Source organism: Primulina tabacum, chromosome 5, assembly GCF_025594145.1.
Source record: "Primulina tabacum isolate GXHZ01 chromosome 5, ASM2559414v2, whole genome shotgun sequence".
In the NCBI taxonomy this organism is placed as follows: domain Eukaryota; kingdom Viridiplantae; phylum Streptophyta; class Magnoliopsida; order Lamiales; family Gesneriaceae; genus Primulina; species Primulina tabacum.
The window spans coordinates 37,695,998-37,715,109 of NC_134554.1; the positions used below are offsets into that span (position 1 = coordinate 37,695,998).

Sequence of the window (19,112 nt, forward strand, 5' to 3'; positions counted from 1 at the left end):
GAGGAAATAGTTCTAATATAGTAATTTGAGTAGATATATTAACCGAATAACTATATATAAACAGTTCTAATTTATTAACCTTATAGCTATATGTTAATAATATTGATATTAAATATATAAAATTGATATTACAAATATCACGATGTTTGAAGAAATTACAACATCATTCATTGATTATGTTGTCGAAGGATATATATGTTATACATACTTTTACTCACAAGTGAAAACCTATCACGACTAAAAGAATTTTTTCTTAGGAGTTACAGTTGATGATTGTCATAAACTGAAAAATCATTAAAAAAATAATAATAAATAGTCGAAATATAAGATTACCGGATAAAAATAATGTAGAAAACTGAAAAAATGTCGTGATAGAGAAGCAAACTACAAGCATGTCAAATCTTCGATGAGGATTCTAAATAACATGATAAGTTAAAGATGATTATATACTTGTTGAGTATACCAAAATAGTTATACGCATATTATAAAAACTACGACAAAGAGTTGTTGAGTAGTCAAAATCAACCAAGAAGCATATTGAAAAATGTGCCATATGGATAAGACAACTTTTCTGATTCATATACCGTCTATGATCATGATTTTTAATTTTTGTGGTTTGATTTATTTCAATTGATAAATACTACTATCCTTATTTTAATTCATTTAAATATTATCAAAATTTTATTCATATATTTCAGCAGTTTAGTTGTTCACGTGCAACACACGTGAACTTTTCTAGTATATATATATATATATATATCAGTGAGTTAAATAAAAATAAGATGGTATCATTGAGTGAGCTTGTGTATCTCGTGAGATCGCATGATGCCTTTCATTGACGAGACTAATATATTAAACTTGACTTCAAATTCTATGTTCCTTTGTTTCCCATCTCTTCTGACGAAGCGAAGATAGAACTAATTAGCTTGAGAATTAATAGGATATTCACAATTACCTTCCTCATTTTCCCAGACTTTCAACAATAAAATCATTCTGATTTTGTAAAGTACATAATCATGCAAGTATGATTAGATCACAACATTTTGCAAGACGTTTCTCTTCAACCAAAATTTGAAGAGCAAGCCAAAAATTTTAACACCATCACTGCACAAATCACTACAGCAAAACAGAAGCAGACCAAAAAAAGTGTAAAATACCAACCAACAAATAGAGACGTTTACTTTCTTGGAAAATTTAACCCCCAAAGATCCCGGACTTGTTTAACTATGCTAGCTTACTATATTGGCAAGAATTTATACTCAAAATTTTCAGAAAGTGTCAACAAATTATAAGATATAGAAAGTAAATTACAAAAACTTCAAAGGATGATACATCATGATTCCTTGATTGACTCACAGAGCTTTTGAGCAACTAAATCTAAGATATAACGATCAGCAAAAGGATGCAATCTGTTTTCATTATTGGAAATTATGAGCTTAATGTCACTATCTTCCCCGAGCACTTCCTTTGCCGAAGACTCTGCTGCAGGCGAACAATCCTGTAGTTCAATTATTTCAAGGGTCGAAATTTCTCCGATTTCATACGGGATTGCCTCCAGTAAACAGCACTGGAGGATAAGGTGCCGAAGGCTTGGGAAATGGTCCTTTTCAGTTTTCCACTCTGCTAAAGTTGAAAACCGAATCGAGAGGAATTTCAATCGCTTGAATTCTCCAGTCATTCGTCTCCCAGATTTTTCCTTTCGTGGCTCTGTGCCTCAGTTTGAGGACCTCTAGATTGGGCAAGATACCGATAATGGTCATTTTCTACCAAGGAATTCGACAGCCTACTAACACCAATTTTTTTAGGGAAAAAGGGAAGACAAGGTTCTGAAAGTTATACTCACCTGGCCAAAAATCGAGGCGCAATGATTCAAGTTCGCACAAATACACAAGATTGTTCAGAGATACAAATGACCAGCCAACAGCATCCCTGCTGTACAAAAGTTTTAGCTCTTTAAGATTTGGGACCCTTGCGATGACCTCTCGCTTACAAGTGAAATCGATTATCTCTGAAAGTGTCTGGAGACATTCGAGAAAGTATGCATTTGTCCCTTCGCCTTGAACATCAGGAATATCAAGAAGATGAAAACCACCGATCAGAAGATGCCTTAGTTGTTTCATCTTCCAAATTTCAGATGGCATAGACTTTATCTGCATAACCCGAATAATAAGTGTTTGTAGGTTCTTGAGTCTAGATATTGAAGATGGGATTTCCCGAACATTGCCAAGATGAAGGTACTTTAGGTTGATCAATTCTAAAATTCCCATAGGAAACTTTGTTGATTCCATCCTAATGTTCAATACCTTGAGCAATCCTGAAGCTAGTTTAATTTGTTGTGAAATATTAATACCATGACAAACTAAAGAACGGGTCGTTAACATAATGTCACTTATCTTGCATCGATATTCATGTTCATTTACAGGAGAATTATCACTTCCATCATACTCAATATTAGCATCTGAAGAGTCATAATCTTCAAAGTCCCCATGGTACGAAGAATTACTGTCACCCGAAACAACATGATAGTCTTCATAATAATAGCGAAGGGTTAAGCTAGTCTCCAATGAAGGAGATTTGTAACCGTCTAGAACATATCGCCGAAGGCTATTTATCTCCTAAAGATCACAGGGTGCATCATCTGTATCCAAGACATAAAAAAGGTTTTCTTTTTTAGCCTCGCTAATGCACATGTCTCTAAATAGATCATGGATGCCACATCTCTTCGGCTTCCCAAACGAATCATATTTATGCACGAAAACAAGATTTCTCTCAATGACATCTCTCAAATATTCTTCTGCAACCTGTTCTATGCTATTCCATCTACTTGGCTTTACAAATCCCTCAGCAACCCACAAATTCACCAGTCTGAATACCTCTATGGGACAATCTTCTTGAAAAAATCCAAAATACAGGAAGCATGCTTTCAAATGATGGGGCAAGTAGTAATAACTCAAAGTTAATATCTCCAATGTCGGGTCATTAGTTGTCTTTAAGACCATATTTACATTTCCAGAAACATACTCCCAGCATTCTACTGTGTGCTTCTCCTTTTTAAGATGCCCACCAATGGCAGATATAGCTAGAGGAAGACCGTGGCATTGTCTTGCAATCTCCTTTCCAATTTCAACTAGTTCAGATGGACAATTTTTTTGGGGAAATATCTCTCGACATAGGAGACTCCAACTCGAATCCTCATCTAGAAGCTGCATCTCATGATTAGCGCCAAAAGAGTTGGCATATGCAGCCACTTTCGAATGTCTAGTAGTCAGTATGATTCGACTACCATTTTTCTTATCTAGAAATAGTCTTTTTTAAGTCATCCCAGACCTGTATATCCCAAACATCATCTTTTTAAGCACGATCTTTCAACTGATGCACATCTAATCTCAATCGACACTCTGGAGGATACTCAATCAAATCGAACAATTCCACAATCTCAGAAATCCATAACTCAGCTTTCTCAGCTCCCTCTGAACCACTGAATCGAGGAGGATGCATAGAATGGAAACGCGCAACTAACTCATCCATCCTAAGCTGCTCTAGATGATCATCAGCTTGCTCAACAAAAGTATCATCAACAACACGGACACGAGGTCTACCACGTCCACGACCTAGACCACGACCTCGACCTCGAGCTAGAGGAATCTCATCAACAGAAATTTCTCCACCTCCCTCCATTCTATACGATAAAACATCAAAACAATTAGAATGGAAGTAAACAAATCATATAATTACATAAGCATGTTTTCAAGTATCATACACATGCGCAACAACCATTTTAGTGCCAAGACTCGAGTGTCCTAAACTCTAGTTCGAGCGTATCCCAGTTTACGCTATGATACCAAGATGTGAGGCCCATTTACTCTAACGACAATTAATGATCAAACAATAATGGTTTGATTTAAACTGCAACGGAAAGAGGTTTAAAATACTTTAAAATGGACCTCAGGGCCTAGAAAAATTTCGGCATGACCTCCCCGTAAATAGAATATCCCGAAAACTCAAACAACATTTTATATCAAAATATACTCCAACTAGAGTCATTAAATAAAAAAATCGAAGTTAAACAACCTATAGCCGCACTGGCCATGACTAAACAGAATTTAAAACTTACCAAATACTCGCCAGATCATACGAACCATAGAATCGACTTAGAACATCATTCAAACAACCAAATAATACTACAAATACACGGGGCATCTCCCCGGAAAATAAAATACAATACAAGTCTAAAACAAATTCAAGACATACATATAGACTAACTGGGAGACTCCACTGAACAGAACCAAGCAATCCAACCTCAATCCCGAGCTCCACTGGCGGAACCTCGGCCTGATGCTGCAAAACGACTCGGGAGATCTACCATGGTGCCCAATAGCAACCACAGCAGCCCCCCAGTAAACAATTGAGGTTAGGATTCTGGTATGAAACAGTTCAACAATAACAACAATAAACATAAATCATGCATAATTATATAATAAAATGTAACATGCAATGCATGAAAGGCTCAACGAATAATCGGGATCACAGGAGCCAACAAACGGTACGATAACAACTGAAATAATGATCGAGCAACAACACAGGGGAGCTACACCGTCATGCAACTAAACCGCCCTGCCAAGTATGCAAGGTATGCCAAGCTGTGCTGAATAACACCCCTGACTCGGCCTCCATACAGCTGATACGATATAACAGGATGACACAACAAAACGAACTAGATGACACAATCCCAACGCTCACCTCAAAAGGCTGCACTAACCATGGGATTGTTCAATCACATCTACGGTCTCATGTGTATAGGCCTATCAGCTACACAATGATCCCGAGATAACCAACAGTGCCAGATAACAACGGATATCAACAAGGGCTAACAAGAACGATAGGGCTTAACATGAATGTCATAACTGTATGCCCGATGCTAAATGCCAATAATATGTCATAATAATAAACATAGATCACAACGAAGACATTTAACAATTTACAACAGTTAACAAATCATAAACACGATCCATGTAACACAGAATGGTAATTAAACATAATTTATGTTTTACCGTCGTATGTTACCGAGCTGTAACATACCTATACCAACTTGACAATCCAATAACAACTTCAATTCAAGACCCTTGGCCTAAACAAAGCAACAATAAACCGATCATGAACTACATTCCATACCAATATCCAATTTGGCACAAAAGAGCATAAAATTCGTATCTCGCTCAATATTAACTCAAATCAATATCCCCCAATTGGAAATGAAAGATAACTTGAATATCTAACTTTTTCTAGAAGAAACCATCTTCCAAATCTCAGTAGATTAATCCCAGAATTTTCAAGAACACACTGCCACTCAAGAGATTTTCGGACAGAATTCTCCTACTGAGCAGTTTCAGAAAAACCACCATAACTTGCTCAATTCTTAATGAAATTTAACGAATCTTATATCATTACGAAGACAACACATAGCTCTACAACTTTCTTTTTAACCAAAAACCCAGAATCCGAGTGCTTATATGCCAAAAACCCGAATTACAGTAGGTGTATCTCAAGCCCATCTATCCCGGTCTGTATTTATTTTGCTCCCGTGTGTTATTTAAACTCTATATATATTTTATATCGTTAAATTTTCCGATATTCTAAAATACATATTTTTAACACACTTCTAGAATTTATTTGGCATAAATAATTATTTTAATTTACAACTCAATAATTATTCTAATTATGCCAAATTACCGGATAATTAATTACATGGCCTTACACTTTGATTTATACAACACCTTGTACAAACCTATTTCAACTTAGGACTTATCTCTTGCCTAATTGAAACTCCTAGCACACTCTCCATTGTAGGCCACAACCTCACAATCCGCATAATGTTTAACGTCTCTTATGCCAAGACTACAAACACAATGTTTAATGTCTTTTTGTGAAGACTCACTCAACTAAACTTTGAAATTCAACTCTCTTGTATATGTGTGAGTGATTGTGTGTGAGGAATTTATCTTTTAAAGTGTACATTTCAAATATATCCTCACATAAGGGCTTGTGCTCTCAAATAGCAATTTTCTTCATGCTAACTGCCCATGCTTTGAATCCACTTCAAAAGCTCTTGTTTAATCTTCAAGATGTTGTATTTATAGGCTCCAACAATGATATATACGTTAGACACAAGAATATGACCGTTTAGAAAGTTTCTGTATTGATTCTGAAATTGCAACGGTCAAATTCACCTTGCTGGACCTTTTCCCGAGCTTAAACTGGTTGGTCAACGGTTCAAACTGGTCAGCTGATCAGCGGTTGAAAACTGGTCAGCGGTTCAAGCTGGTCAGCGGTTGAAAACTAGTCAGCGGTTCAAACTGGTCAGCAGCTCAACCGCAGCTCAACTGGTTTTCCGTGCAGAACCAGTAGCTTCATCGCCATTTATCAGCATCTTAAGCTTCGATTCAGACTTTGACTTCTGAAGATGATTTGTAGATCATCATCTTATCTTTCCAACGCATACTGAATCGATTCATTCCAATAAGCGAACTGAGAGATATGGCCAAAATACCGCAACTGCTCATACCCAACAGATTGCTGTTTTTGTGCAATCAGTTTGGTCATTCAACAACCGGTTTGGACTAGATACCATTCGATTTTGCCCAAATGACGTGAAGTACGACTTGTTCCAAAATGTGTTTTCTGATCAAGGAAGTTGACAGATTGTCTTGAATCAACCGGTTGAGAGATATGGGCAAAATACTAACACTGCTCGTTTTGAACCGTTTGCACAATCCGAAATGTCTTGTCTGAACTTCAATCAGCGGTTTGACCTAGATAACATTCGAACTGGTCCAACCGGCCTGAGATATGACTTGTAGATAATTGAGTTGGCTTTCTAACCGTTTTGGCCTTAGGTCATTTCGATATTTGTTTTGTAAGATATGCTCAAAATACTGCACCTCGCCAGAATTCTACCGTTACGAAATTGAGGTTATAGCTTCCAACTTGATGTATCAACTTCACACTAGAGTAAATATGTTAGAAACACAGTAACAAGTTTTGTTATCATCAAAATCAAGATTGCTAGTGTTTCTCAACCAACAAAATATCAAAAAAAATCTAATAAACTCATAGAATAATTATTAAATATAAATTTTAAACTACTGTTATGATTTTCACATAAAAGTTTGAAATATAACCAAAGAAATAAACTTGCATAAAAAATGTTATTTATTGTATTTGTTGAATTAGTTAGTTCGATTTCAAATTAAGTAAAGATGTTAAAATATCATATGTAAAAGCTCTAATACTTTGAAGATGTTAATCAATGATATTTATAATTTATATTTATTATAATGAAATGAAAAAGATAGAACAATTAAAGGTAATATAAAGATGATTTATTTGAGAAAATTATTTAGGAGTTACATTTTATTCTTGAAATGATATAAATTACTACAATTAATGTAATTGTAGTGATAATTCATTAGCAATTTGTTAGAATTTTACATATATATCCTTATTGAGTTTTTGGATTTTTATTTATAAGGAGGACATTTGTGTCTTTTCACAATTGGATTGGATTGGAAAATAAATCAATGATCCACACTTTTTAAAAATCTATATTATATACTTTATAATGGGTCATTTCATTATGAATATAACCTAACTTATTTCTCTTATGCTCGTTTACAATTGAAAAAATCCACACATTTATATGTATATAGAACGAAATATTTTTTTAAAAAAAATGAAATAGAATGAAATATGACATAATTAATATTATAACGAAAAAAGATAAGGGTAGAAAGTCAAAAACACAAAACCATAACCATAATGGGTAATTAGTTTTAATTATTAATTAATAGAATAAGTGTGAAACTGTTGTGAAAAAGTAAAAATTTATGGTAAAAAGTAAAAATCTCAAACTCTCAAAATTTACCAAACTACACACTTTATAATATTTTTCTCTCTACTCAATTGTGATTTACTTCACAAATGAGAGATCTATTTATAGGAAATCTTTACAAATAATCCAAAAATAAAATACATCATTACCTACATCATCACACACTAATTTTCAATATTTACAACTCTTATTTTCAACATTCAAATATTCAACATTCAAATATTCAATACTCACATTTTAAATATATTTTTTAACACTCCCCCTTGTGATGATGATCATAATGATTGTCTTCATTACGTGTTTTTATACTGCCTCGTTAAAAACCTTACTAGGAAAAACCTATTGGGATAAAAACCATAGTAAGGGAAAAAGAGTGCAGTCACGTAAACTCCCCCTCATGTTGACACGAACAATTCTTCACAAATTTCGTAGATTGCGCATCCCAATATTATATATGTGCTTTCTGAATATTGACGTAGGAAGTGCCTTTGTGAAGAGATCTGATGAGTTTTCACTTGATTGAATGTGACGAACATCAATACATCTATTCTTCTCAAGCTCCTTGGTGAATGCGAAGAACTTAGGAGGAATATGTTTAGTTCTGTCGCTTTTTATGTATCCTTCTTTCATTTGAGCAACACATGCAGCATTATCTTCATATAGTATCACAGGCTTCTCATCAGATGATAATCCGCATGAAATTTGGATATGTTGGGTCATTGATTTTAACCACACACATTCACGACTTGCTTCATGTAGTGCAATAATCTCGGCATGATTTGATGAAGTTGTTACGAGCGTTTGTTTCTGAGAACGCCAAGATATTGCAGTGCCTCCACGAGTAAATACATATCCAGTTTGGGAACGTGCCTTGTGTGGATCAGATAAGTATCCAGCATCAGCATAACCAATTATACTTGGATTAGCATCTTTTGAATACAAAAGTCCCAAGTCTGTCGTTCCTCGTAGATAACGGAATATATGTTTAATTCCGTTCCAGTGTCTCTTTGTTGGATATGTGCTAAATCTTGCCAACAGATTCACGGCAAAAGATATATCAGGCCTTGTACAATTTGTAAGGTACATAAGGGCACCGATGGCACTTAGATATGGTACTTCTGGACCAAGAATATCTTCATCATCTTCACATGGACGGAATGGATCCTTTTCTATGTTTAATGATCTAACAACCATTGGAGTACTTAAAGGATTTGCTTTATCCATATTAAAACGTTTAAGGATCTTTTCTGTATAATTTGTCTGGTGAACAAACATTCCACATTCTTTTTGTTCAATTTGTAAACCCAGACAATACTTGGTTTTTCCAAGATCCTTCATTTCAAATTCTTCCTTCAAGTATGACACAACTTCTTGAATTTCTTTATTCGTTCCAATGATGTTTAAATCATCAACATATACAACAATAATTATGCATCCGGATGTTGTTTTCTTAATGAAAACACAAGGGCATATTGAATTATTTACATATCCCTTTTTCATCAAGTGATCACTTAGTCGATTATACCACATTCGACCTGATTGCTTTAACCCATATAATGATCTTTGTAATTTCACAGAATAACATTCCCTGGGTTTTGAACTTTGTGCTTCAGGCATCTTAAATCCTTCAGGGATTTTCATATATATATTACTATCAAGTGATCCATATAAGTAAGCTGTAACAACATCCATAAGACGCATTTCTAAATTTTCAGATACCGCCAAGCTAATCAAATACCGAAACGTAATTGCATCCATCACAGGAGAATACGTTTCTTCATAATCAATTCCAGGCCTTTGAGAAAAACCTTGTGCAACAAGTCGAGCTTTATATCTTACTATTTCATTTTTCTCATTTCGCTTTCGAATAAAAACCCATTTGTATCCAACAGGTTTTACACCTTCAGGTGTAAGGACTATAGGTCCAAAAACATTACGTTTATTTAGCGAATTTAATTCAACCTGGATGGCATCTTTCCATTGTATCCAATCCTGCCGATTTTTACATTCACCAAAAGATTTTGGTTCATGATCTTCGTTATCATTTATGATGTCGATTGCCACATTATAAGAAAATATATCATCAATTTCATCTATATCTTTTCGGTTCCATATTTTTCCAGTATTAATATAATTGATAGAGATTTCATGATTCTCGTCAGTTTGTGGTTCTGACAGAACATTTTCATCATCATGTGTTTCTTCAGGAACACCATTCTCTATTTTGTGATCATCATGTGTTTCTTCAGAAACGTCATTCTTTATTTTGTGATCATCGTGTTTCTCTATGAATTTTCTTTTTCGAGGATTTTTATCCTTGGAACCGACTGGCCTTCCACGCTTCAGGCGTTTAATGACATCATGAGTATCTTCCATTTGTTTCTTTGGAATTTCAATTCGAGCAGGGGCATTTGCAGCATGTATATATGATTTAGTTACCCCTTTTGTATCTGCAAATGCATCTGGTATTTGATTTGCTATTCTTTGCAAGTGTACAATTTGTTGTACATCTTTTTCACATTGTTTTGTTCTTGGATCCAGATGTAACAATGATGATACATACCATGTAATTTCTTTTTCGGTATGTTTCTGTTCTCCCCCTAACATTGGGAAGATTTCCTCATTAAAATGACAATCAGCAAAACGTGCTGTGAACACGTCGCCTGTCTGAGGTTCAAGATATCGAATGATTGATGTACTATCATAACCAATATAAATTCCAACCTTTCTTTGAGGTCCCATTTTCTTTCGTTGCGGTGGTGCGATAGGCACATACACCATACATCCAAAAATTCTCAGATGAGAAATGTCTGGTTCTTTACCAAATGCAAGCTGCAATGGGGAGTATTTATGATATGCACTTGGTCTGATGCGAATTAATGAAGCAGCGTGTAAAATTGCATGTCCCCATATAGAAATAGGGAGCTTTGTTTTCATAATCATTGGTCTAGCAATCATTTGAAGACGTTTAATCAATGATTCAGCCAATCCATTCTGTGTATGTACATGAGCAACAGGATGCTCAACAATGATTCCCATAGACATACAATAATCATTGAAAGTTTGGGAAGTAAATTCACCAGCATTATCAAGTCTAATTTTCTTGATTGTATAATCGGGAAATTGATTCCTCAATTTTATTATTTGAGCAAGTAATCTTGCAAATGCAACATTTCGAGTTGATAATAAACATACATGTGACCATCTGCTGGAGGCATCAATCAATACCATAAAGTATCTGAATGGTCCACATGGTGGATGGATTGGTCCACAAATATCACCCTGAATACGTTCAAGAAACATTGGTGATTCATTTTGGATTTTGACTGGTGATGGTCTTATAATAAGTTTTCCAAGAGAACATGCTTTACATTGAAACTTATTATTCTGAAAGATCTTCTGGTCTTTCAGTGGATGACCATGTGTATTTTCTATAATTCTTCGCATCATTGTTGAACCAGGATGTCCCAATCGATCATGCCAATTGGTTAATATCGAAGAATTATCAACTACCATGTTTGATTCAATGGGACTTATATGTGTATAATGCAATCCAGTAGGGAGCATTGGTAGTTTTTCAATCACATATTTCTTTCCTGATTTATATGTGATAAGACACATATATTTCTCATTCCCTTCATTCATTGTTTGAGTATCATACCCATGGGAATATATATCATTAAAACTCAACAAATTTCTTTTCGATTGTGGTGAATATAAAGTATCATTGATCAAAAATTTTGTACCATTAGGTAACAAAAATTGTGCTTTACCACATCCTTTAATCAAGTCTACAGGACCTGATATTGTATTCACTGTTGTTTTTGTTGGTTTTAGTTCCAAGAAATATCTTTTATCTCGGAGGATAGTGTGCGTTGTACCACTATCGGGTATGCAAACTTCAGCTTTGCTCATAGCATTTTCCATATTTGAACTTCAAAAAAATATGCAATGAAATAAATTACTTGCAATATATATTTAAATATAACACAAATCATAATTATACAATAAAACATTATTCTATGAAAAATAGATTATTGTACATTTATATTCTACCATTATATTGTTCATTTTCAGAGAAATCGTTGAGAAAATCTGCAGCATCAATATTGTTCATTTCTATCCCACCAACATATTGATCATTTCCAGAGAAATCATTCATAAAATCACCAGCATCAAAATGAGTTGAATCACTCAAACGGTCACTGCGTTCAGTGAAGTTGGTCTCCTTTTCTTTCCCCTTTAATGATTCTTTATAAAGTTTACAAAGGTGCTCAGGGGCTCGACAAACTTTGGACCAATGTCCTGGAGTACCACATCTGTAACAAGAACTTTCATATCTTTTTGAGTGCTTCTCATTAACACTTGTATTCTCATGATGCCTTTTCTGTGGATGGTTTGGGACGTTCTTTTGAGATGAGTTATAAAAATAACTATCTCGATTATTTTCAAAACCACGGCCTTGACCACGACCACGGCCAATTCCACGTCCACGTCCACGTCCACGACCTCGACCTCGACCTCGACCAAAACCTTGTCTTTGAATTTGATTTTGGTTTCCAGGTTTAAATTCATTTTTACTTACAGCATTTACTTCTGGAAATGCTGTTGATCCAGTGGGTCGGGACTGATGATTTCTCATTAATAGCTCGTTGTTTTTTTCCGCCACAAGAAGACAGGCGATGAGTTCAGAATATCTCGCGAATCCACGTACTCTATATTGTTGCTGTAGAGTAATATTTGATGCATGAAACGTGGAAAATGTTTTTTCAAGCATCTCAGATTCTGTGACCTCATGTCCACAAAATTTTAATTGCGAGATTATTCTATACATCGCCGAATTGTAATCACTGACTTTTTTAAAGTCTTGGAATCTCAATGTATTCCATTCATCCCGGGCGGTCGGAAGTATAACTTCTCTTATATGTTCGAATCTTTCTTTTAATCCCTTCCACAAAGCCATGGGATTTTTTTCAGTCAGATATTCACATTTCAATCCATCGTCGAGATGTCGACGCAAAAATATCATGGCTCTTGCCTTTTCTTGTGACGTGCATATGCCATTTTCTTTAATGGTCTCGCTTAGACCCAATGACTCAAGATGCATTTCTACATCTAGAGTCCATGGCATATAATTCTTTCCCGTGATGTCGAGCGCAACAAATTCGAGCTTTGTTAAATTTGACATGGTGGTACTAAAAAAAATTACGATGCATTTTATTAGTTAATAATTATTGCAATACAAAGTAACGGATAAACAACAAGTACAAGTATTTGTAAAAATAAAGAAAACGCACGAGGAGGATATTCTCCGATAAATAAAAGACTCGTGAGTATGATAACCAAAATAATTAAAAATATCCTTGAGAAAGCCATCTTCTTTTTTCTTCGAAAAATTTGATGATGAATAATTTTTAGAGAAGAAGAGAAAGTTGGAGTGATGGAATGTGTTTGTGAGATCATATTTATAGGGCAAAAACTAGCCGTTTTTTACCATTTATGACCGTTGGGGTACAAAAAAAATAAAGGTATGTATTTGTATAATTTTATGGTAATAATATGATATATATAATATTAGACATGTTTAAATAATTATGTATATCATATCATAATATTATAATGAGTGTCATAATTTATTTTGTTTAAAAACCTTATAGGCTTTTATACTTGTCGTATCCCTTACCGGGAGTGTGGGATGTCGTCTTAACATCCTCCCAGGATTTATAACAAGTTTATGAAAAATTTATTTTTATTATTTCTAATAATAACATTATATTGTATATTAAATAAATACACAATAAATAAATAACAGTAAAATAAATATAATTATTTTTGTTACCTTTTTTTTCTGTTTGGAGCTTGAAAAAGTATGTAGGACTTTTAGAGCTTCGTGCTGATAACGTGTTGTGAAAAAGTAAAAATTTATGGTAAAAAGTAAAAATCTCAAACTCTCAAAATTTACCAAACTACACACTTTATAATATTTTTCTCTCTACTCAATTGTGATTTACTTCACAAATGAGAGATCTATTTATAGGAAATCTTCACAAATAATCCAAAAATAAAATACATCATTACCTACATCATCACACACTAATTTTCAATATTTACAACTCTTATTTTCAACATTCAAATATTCAACATTCAAATATTCAATACTCACATTTTAAATATATTTTTTAACAGAAACTACCACATATGTTACTTGATAATGAAAATAATGAAACGTGTGAAAGGTAATTATGTCCATTCACAATTGGAAAACTTTTCAAGTATCTACACTTTTATAGATTCAGTGGTATCATTGACTCGGCTTGTGTATCTCGTCAGATCGCATGAGGCCTTTCATTGACGAGACTTCTGTATTAAACTTGACTTCAAATTCTATGGTCCTTTGTTTTAGCATCAACCGATCTTTTCTGACGAAGCAAAGATAGAACTGATTAGCTTGACAATTAAATGAGATATTCACGATTACCTTCCTCATTTTCCCATATTTTCAACAATAAAGGGATTCTGATTTTGTAAAGTACATCAACATGTAAGTATGATTAGATCACAACATTTTGCAAGACATTTCTCTTCCACCAAAATTTGAAGAGCAAGCCAGAAATTTTAGCAACATCACTGCACAAACCACAACAGCAAAACAGAAGCAGACCAAAAAGAGTGTAAAATACCAACAACAACAAAAAAGAGACGTTTACTTTCTCGGAAAATGTAACCCCCGAAGATCCCGGAATTGTTTAACTATGGTTAGCTTACTATCTTGGCCAGAATTTGTACTCGTAAGTTTCAGAAAGTATCAACAAATCATAAGATGTAGAAAGTAAATTACAAGAACTTCAAAGGATGATACAACATGATTCCTTAATTGACTCACAGAGATATTGACCAACTAAATCTAAGATATAACGACCGGTAAAAGGATGCTCTTGGGTTTCAACATTGGAAATTATGAGCTTGATGTCACTATCTTCCCCGAGCACTTCCTTTGCCGAAGACTCTGCTGCAGGCAAACATCCCTTTAGTTCAATTATTTCAAGGGTCGAAATTTCTCCGATTTCATACGGGATTGCCACCAGTAAACAGCACTGGAGGATAAGGTGACGAAGGCTTGGGAAATGGGCCTTTTCAGTTTTCCATTCTACTAAAGTTGATAACTGAATCAAGAGGAATTTCAATCGCTTGAATTCTCCGTCATTGGTCTCCCAGATTATTCCTTTCGTGGCTCTGTGCTTCAGTTTGAGGACCTCAAGATTGGGCAAGATACCGATAGTGGTCATTTTCTCCCAAGGAATTCGACAGCCTACTAACACCATGTTTTTTTAGCGAAAAAGGGAAGGCAAGGTTCTGCAAGTTGTATTCACCTGGCCAGAAATCTAGGCGTAATGATTCAAGTTCGCACAAATAGACAAGATTGTGCAGAGATTCAAATGACCAGTGAACAGCATCCCTGCTGAACAAAAGTTTTAGCTCTTTAAGATTTGGGACCCTTGCGATGACCTCTCGCTTACAAGTGAAATCGATTATCTCTGAAAGTGTCTGGAGACATTCGAGAAAGTATGCATTCGTCCCTTCGCCTTGAACATCAGGAATATCAAGAAGATGAAAACCACCGATCAGAAGATGCCTTAGTTGTTTCATCTTCCAAATTTCAGATGGCATAGACTTTATCTGCATAACCCAAATAATAAGTGTTTGAAGGTTCCTGAGTCTAGATATTGAAGATGGGATTTCTCGGACATTGCCAAGATGAAGGTACTTTAGTTTGATGAATTCTAAAATTCCCATTGGAAACTTCGTTGATCCCATCCTAATGTTCAATACCTTGAGCAATCCTGAAGCTAGTTTAATTTGTTGTGAAATATCAATACCATGACAAACTAAAGAACGAGATGTTAATATAATGTCCCTTATCTTGCATCGATATTTATGTTCATTTGCAGGAGAATTATCACTTCCATCATACTCAATATTAGTATCTGAATAGTTAGAATCTTCAGAGTCCCCATTGTACGAAGAATTACTGTCATCCCAAAAAACATCATAGTCATCATAATAATCGCGAAGGGTTAAGTTACTCTCCATTGAAGGAGATTCGTAACCCTCTAGAACACAACGCCGTAAGTTATTTATCTCAAAAAGATCGTCGGGCGGTTCATCTGTATCCAAGACATAAGAAAGGTTTTCTTTTTTAGCCTCCCTAATGCATATATCTCTAAATAAATCATGGATGCCACATCTCTTCGGCTTCCCAAACGAATCATATTTATGCACGAAAACAAGATTTCTCTCAATGACATCTCTCAAGTATTCTTCTGCAACCTGTTCTATGCTATTCCATCTACTTGTCTTTACAAATCCCTCAGCAACCCACAAATTCACCAGTCTGAATACCTCTATGGGACGATCTTCTTGAAAAAATCCAAAATAAAGGAAGCATGCTTTCAAATGATGGGGCAAGTAGTTATAACTCAGAGTTAATATCTCCAATGTCGGGTCATTAGTTGACTTTAAGACAATATTTACATTTCCAGAAACATACTCCCAGCATTCTACTGTGTGCTTCTCCTTTTTAAGATGCCCACCAATGGCAGATATAGCTAGAGGAAGACCGTGGCATTGTCTTGCAATCTCCTTTCCAATTTCAACTAGTTCAGATGGACAATTTTTTTGGGGAAATATCTCTCGACATAGGAGACTCCAACTCGAATCCTCATCTAGAAGCTGCATCTCATGATTAGCGCCAAAAGAGTTGGCATATGCAGCCACTTTCGAATGTCTAGTAGTCAGTATGATTCGACTACCATTTTTCTTATCTAGAAATAGTCTTTTTAAGTCATCCCAGACCTGTATATCCCAAACATCATCTAATACAATTAAAAACTTTCTGCCATATAAAGTTTGATATAGTTGTTGTTCGACATCCTTTTTTTTATCCAGAGGTACACCGATGTCTTTTAGAATGCCTAAAACAACTTCCTGAACTCTATATGTTTGAGATACTGTGACCCAACCACGAATGTCAAAAGACTCCTTGATCAGCTGACTATCAAACAAGATTCTAGCAAGAGTCGTCTTACCAATCCCTCCCATGCCAACGATCGGAATGACGTCGATTTGGGAACATCCTGCTACAAGTTGTTCCATTAGTTTCATCTTCAGATCATCGTCCAGTGCCTCCAAACTAGAGTTATTGCCCCTCAAAGCTGAAATTCTCCGGTCATGAACATCATTCCCATCTAGCTGAATATTGCTCACCTCTGTGTTAATCGATTCAAGTTTTTCCACGATTTGTTCGAAGCTGATCTCTCGAAATTTCTTCAATCTTTGATAACCATCGCTTCCATCTTTTTGCAGAAAGTGAGTTGCTATTAGGGACTCGAGGATATCCTCCGCTCCATACGATACATCTCTGATTTCCCTTATCAAATCATTGATTTCTTGGCTGCAAATAGGTGGGGACTTATCAAGAAATGCCACTAAAGAATTAATTGTTTGTTGAAAAGACTCGATTTTTTCCCTTGTGAAAGGGAAGAAGCAGATATCCAAATCAAGAAACTGGTCTGTGGCATGCAAAAGTGACACAAGAGCAGCATACGCCATTGTTTCAACAAAGAAACTGAAACTAGCCAAGCATCTCAGGAAGCACAAAATGCAAAGTTAGGGCAAACTATTGTCCTAAAAGTCACTTTACCACTGCAATGTGTTTCCCTCACACTTCCACTAATCAACCTCCTTTTTCTATTTCTCCGACATTTCCATTATCCATAACTATTGAATAGTATATTTCAGCTTTCCGATATTTTGTCTTCTCTCTCTCCTATCCTTTTATTTATTGAATAGCGCGATCTTCTAACATCGTACATATAATCAAATATAATTATATCAATTGATGTGCAATAATTATCTTAGTCGAGTAGAACGATCGAACTATGATGTTTAGACTGCTCTGCGGTTTAAAATATTTGAATTGCATCACTAGCTATAACTTTTGGTAAAATGACAAGCGTTCGGTCCTATAATTGATATCAGAGCCAATGTCATGAGTACGATTCTCATTGATTGCAAGGAGTGTAATTATTGAGAAGAAGATTGTTGAGGTGCAATAATTGTCTATGCTGTGTAAAGCGATCAAACCATGGCGCTTGACCTACTATGCAATTTAAAAGATTTGAGTTGCGACATTACCACTAGTTATAACTTTTGGTAAAGTGGAAAGCGTTCGATCCTATAATATTTATAATTTTTAAAAAATATTTAAATCAATATAGTGTTTATTATTACTAAAATAATATTTTAAATATATTTTAAATCCAAATAATCATATATATATTCAAAAAATAAAATTTTGAGTATGAAAAAGAGAAATTTTAAAAAATAAAAGAAAAGGTGAATCGGTCGGATAGATTTTGAAACGATTTTGACAGTTGGACTATAAATACGGTTAATAGGGTTGTTCTGAATTGGACCCGTGACCGATTCTCGATCGAACCAACCGGTCTCTGGTCCAATTTCAAAAATTCTGGTTTTATGTATGCAACTATTTGTTTGTTGTTAATGATATTTTTTATTAAAAAAAGTAGAAAAAGATTCTAGATCAAAAACTATTTGACTAGTATTTAACTATCAATAAATTTTGTACGGAAAAAAAATAGACATGTACGATAATGATAGATCATTGATAATTTTTCATAAATGAATTGCATATTTTGATTCATCTCTCGACCCAAGTTACGGTAGTGAGTAATAACCCAGTACTATATGATCAAAATAAAAATATCTATAATAATGAATGACATATAGATTTAACGCATGTCCATGTCAAAATCTCATGCAAGGATAATTGAAATAAAGGTAATGATGTCAGCATATCAGCTGTATCAAATGTTCTAGCTAAATCAGGCGAACCAAGGCTATGTCAGTATAAGACCACTTCTCCACCTTTCAACTACATGTGTATCTTATTCAGATTACGGACACATCGTGCATTTCTCAATCTACATCATCTTCGGATAAGGTAACAGTTTCGTATTATCCCAAAATCACACCTCGAATCCATACACAATATAAAAAAGCCATCAGTGGAATCAAGACTCAATATGAAATTCAATAGAATTGATCGATGCTATGTATATAAAAAATATGTTTGTAAATATATTTTATTTTTCAAACATCGATATTATGAAATGTCATAATACGTCACATAAACACATAAATA

General features: G+C 34.6%; 3 protein-coding genes across 3 annotated transcripts in view; all 3 read right to left on the reverse strand.

Annotated features, from left to right (window-relative positions):
- Window positions 1-1,333: 1,333 nt before the first annotated feature.
- Window positions 1,334-3,209, reverse strand: LOC142544419 (putative late blight resistance protein homolog R1B-16). Its single transcript, XM_075651469.1, has 3 exons — window positions 2,627-3,209; window positions 1,844-2,527; window positions 1,334-1,620 (listed from the first exon to the last, which is right to left on the reverse strand). Exons 1-3 carry the CDS (start codon window positions 3,207-3,209, stop codon window positions 1,334-1,336), a joined length of 1,554 nt encoding a protein of 517 aa, XP_075507584.1.
- Window positions 3,210-3,351: 142 nt separating this feature from the next.
- LOC142544420 (uncharacterized) overlaps window positions 3,352-19,112 on the reverse strand; it is a 65,912-nt gene continuing 50,151 nt past the window's right edge. Inside the window, exons 5-6 of the mRNA XM_075651470.1 lie at window positions 4,252-4,506; window positions 3,352-3,679 (exon numbers count right to left, since the gene is read on the reverse strand). Of these exons, the coding sequence (XP_075507585.1) occupies window positions 3,352-3,679; window positions 4,252-4,457 (534 nt within the window). The 5' untranslated portion in view covers window positions 4,458-4,506. The remainder of the gene's footprint in view (window positions 3,680-4,251; window positions 4,507-19,112) is intronic.
- Window positions 14,576-17,651, reverse strand: LOC142547576 (putative late blight resistance protein homolog R1B-8). Its single transcript, XM_075655939.1, has one exon. The coding sequence runs from the start codon at window positions 17,495-17,497 to the stop codon at window positions 15,143-15,145; it is 2,355 nt and encodes a 784-aa protein (XP_075512054.1). The 5' UTR covers window positions 17,498-17,651; the 3' UTR covers window positions 14,576-15,142.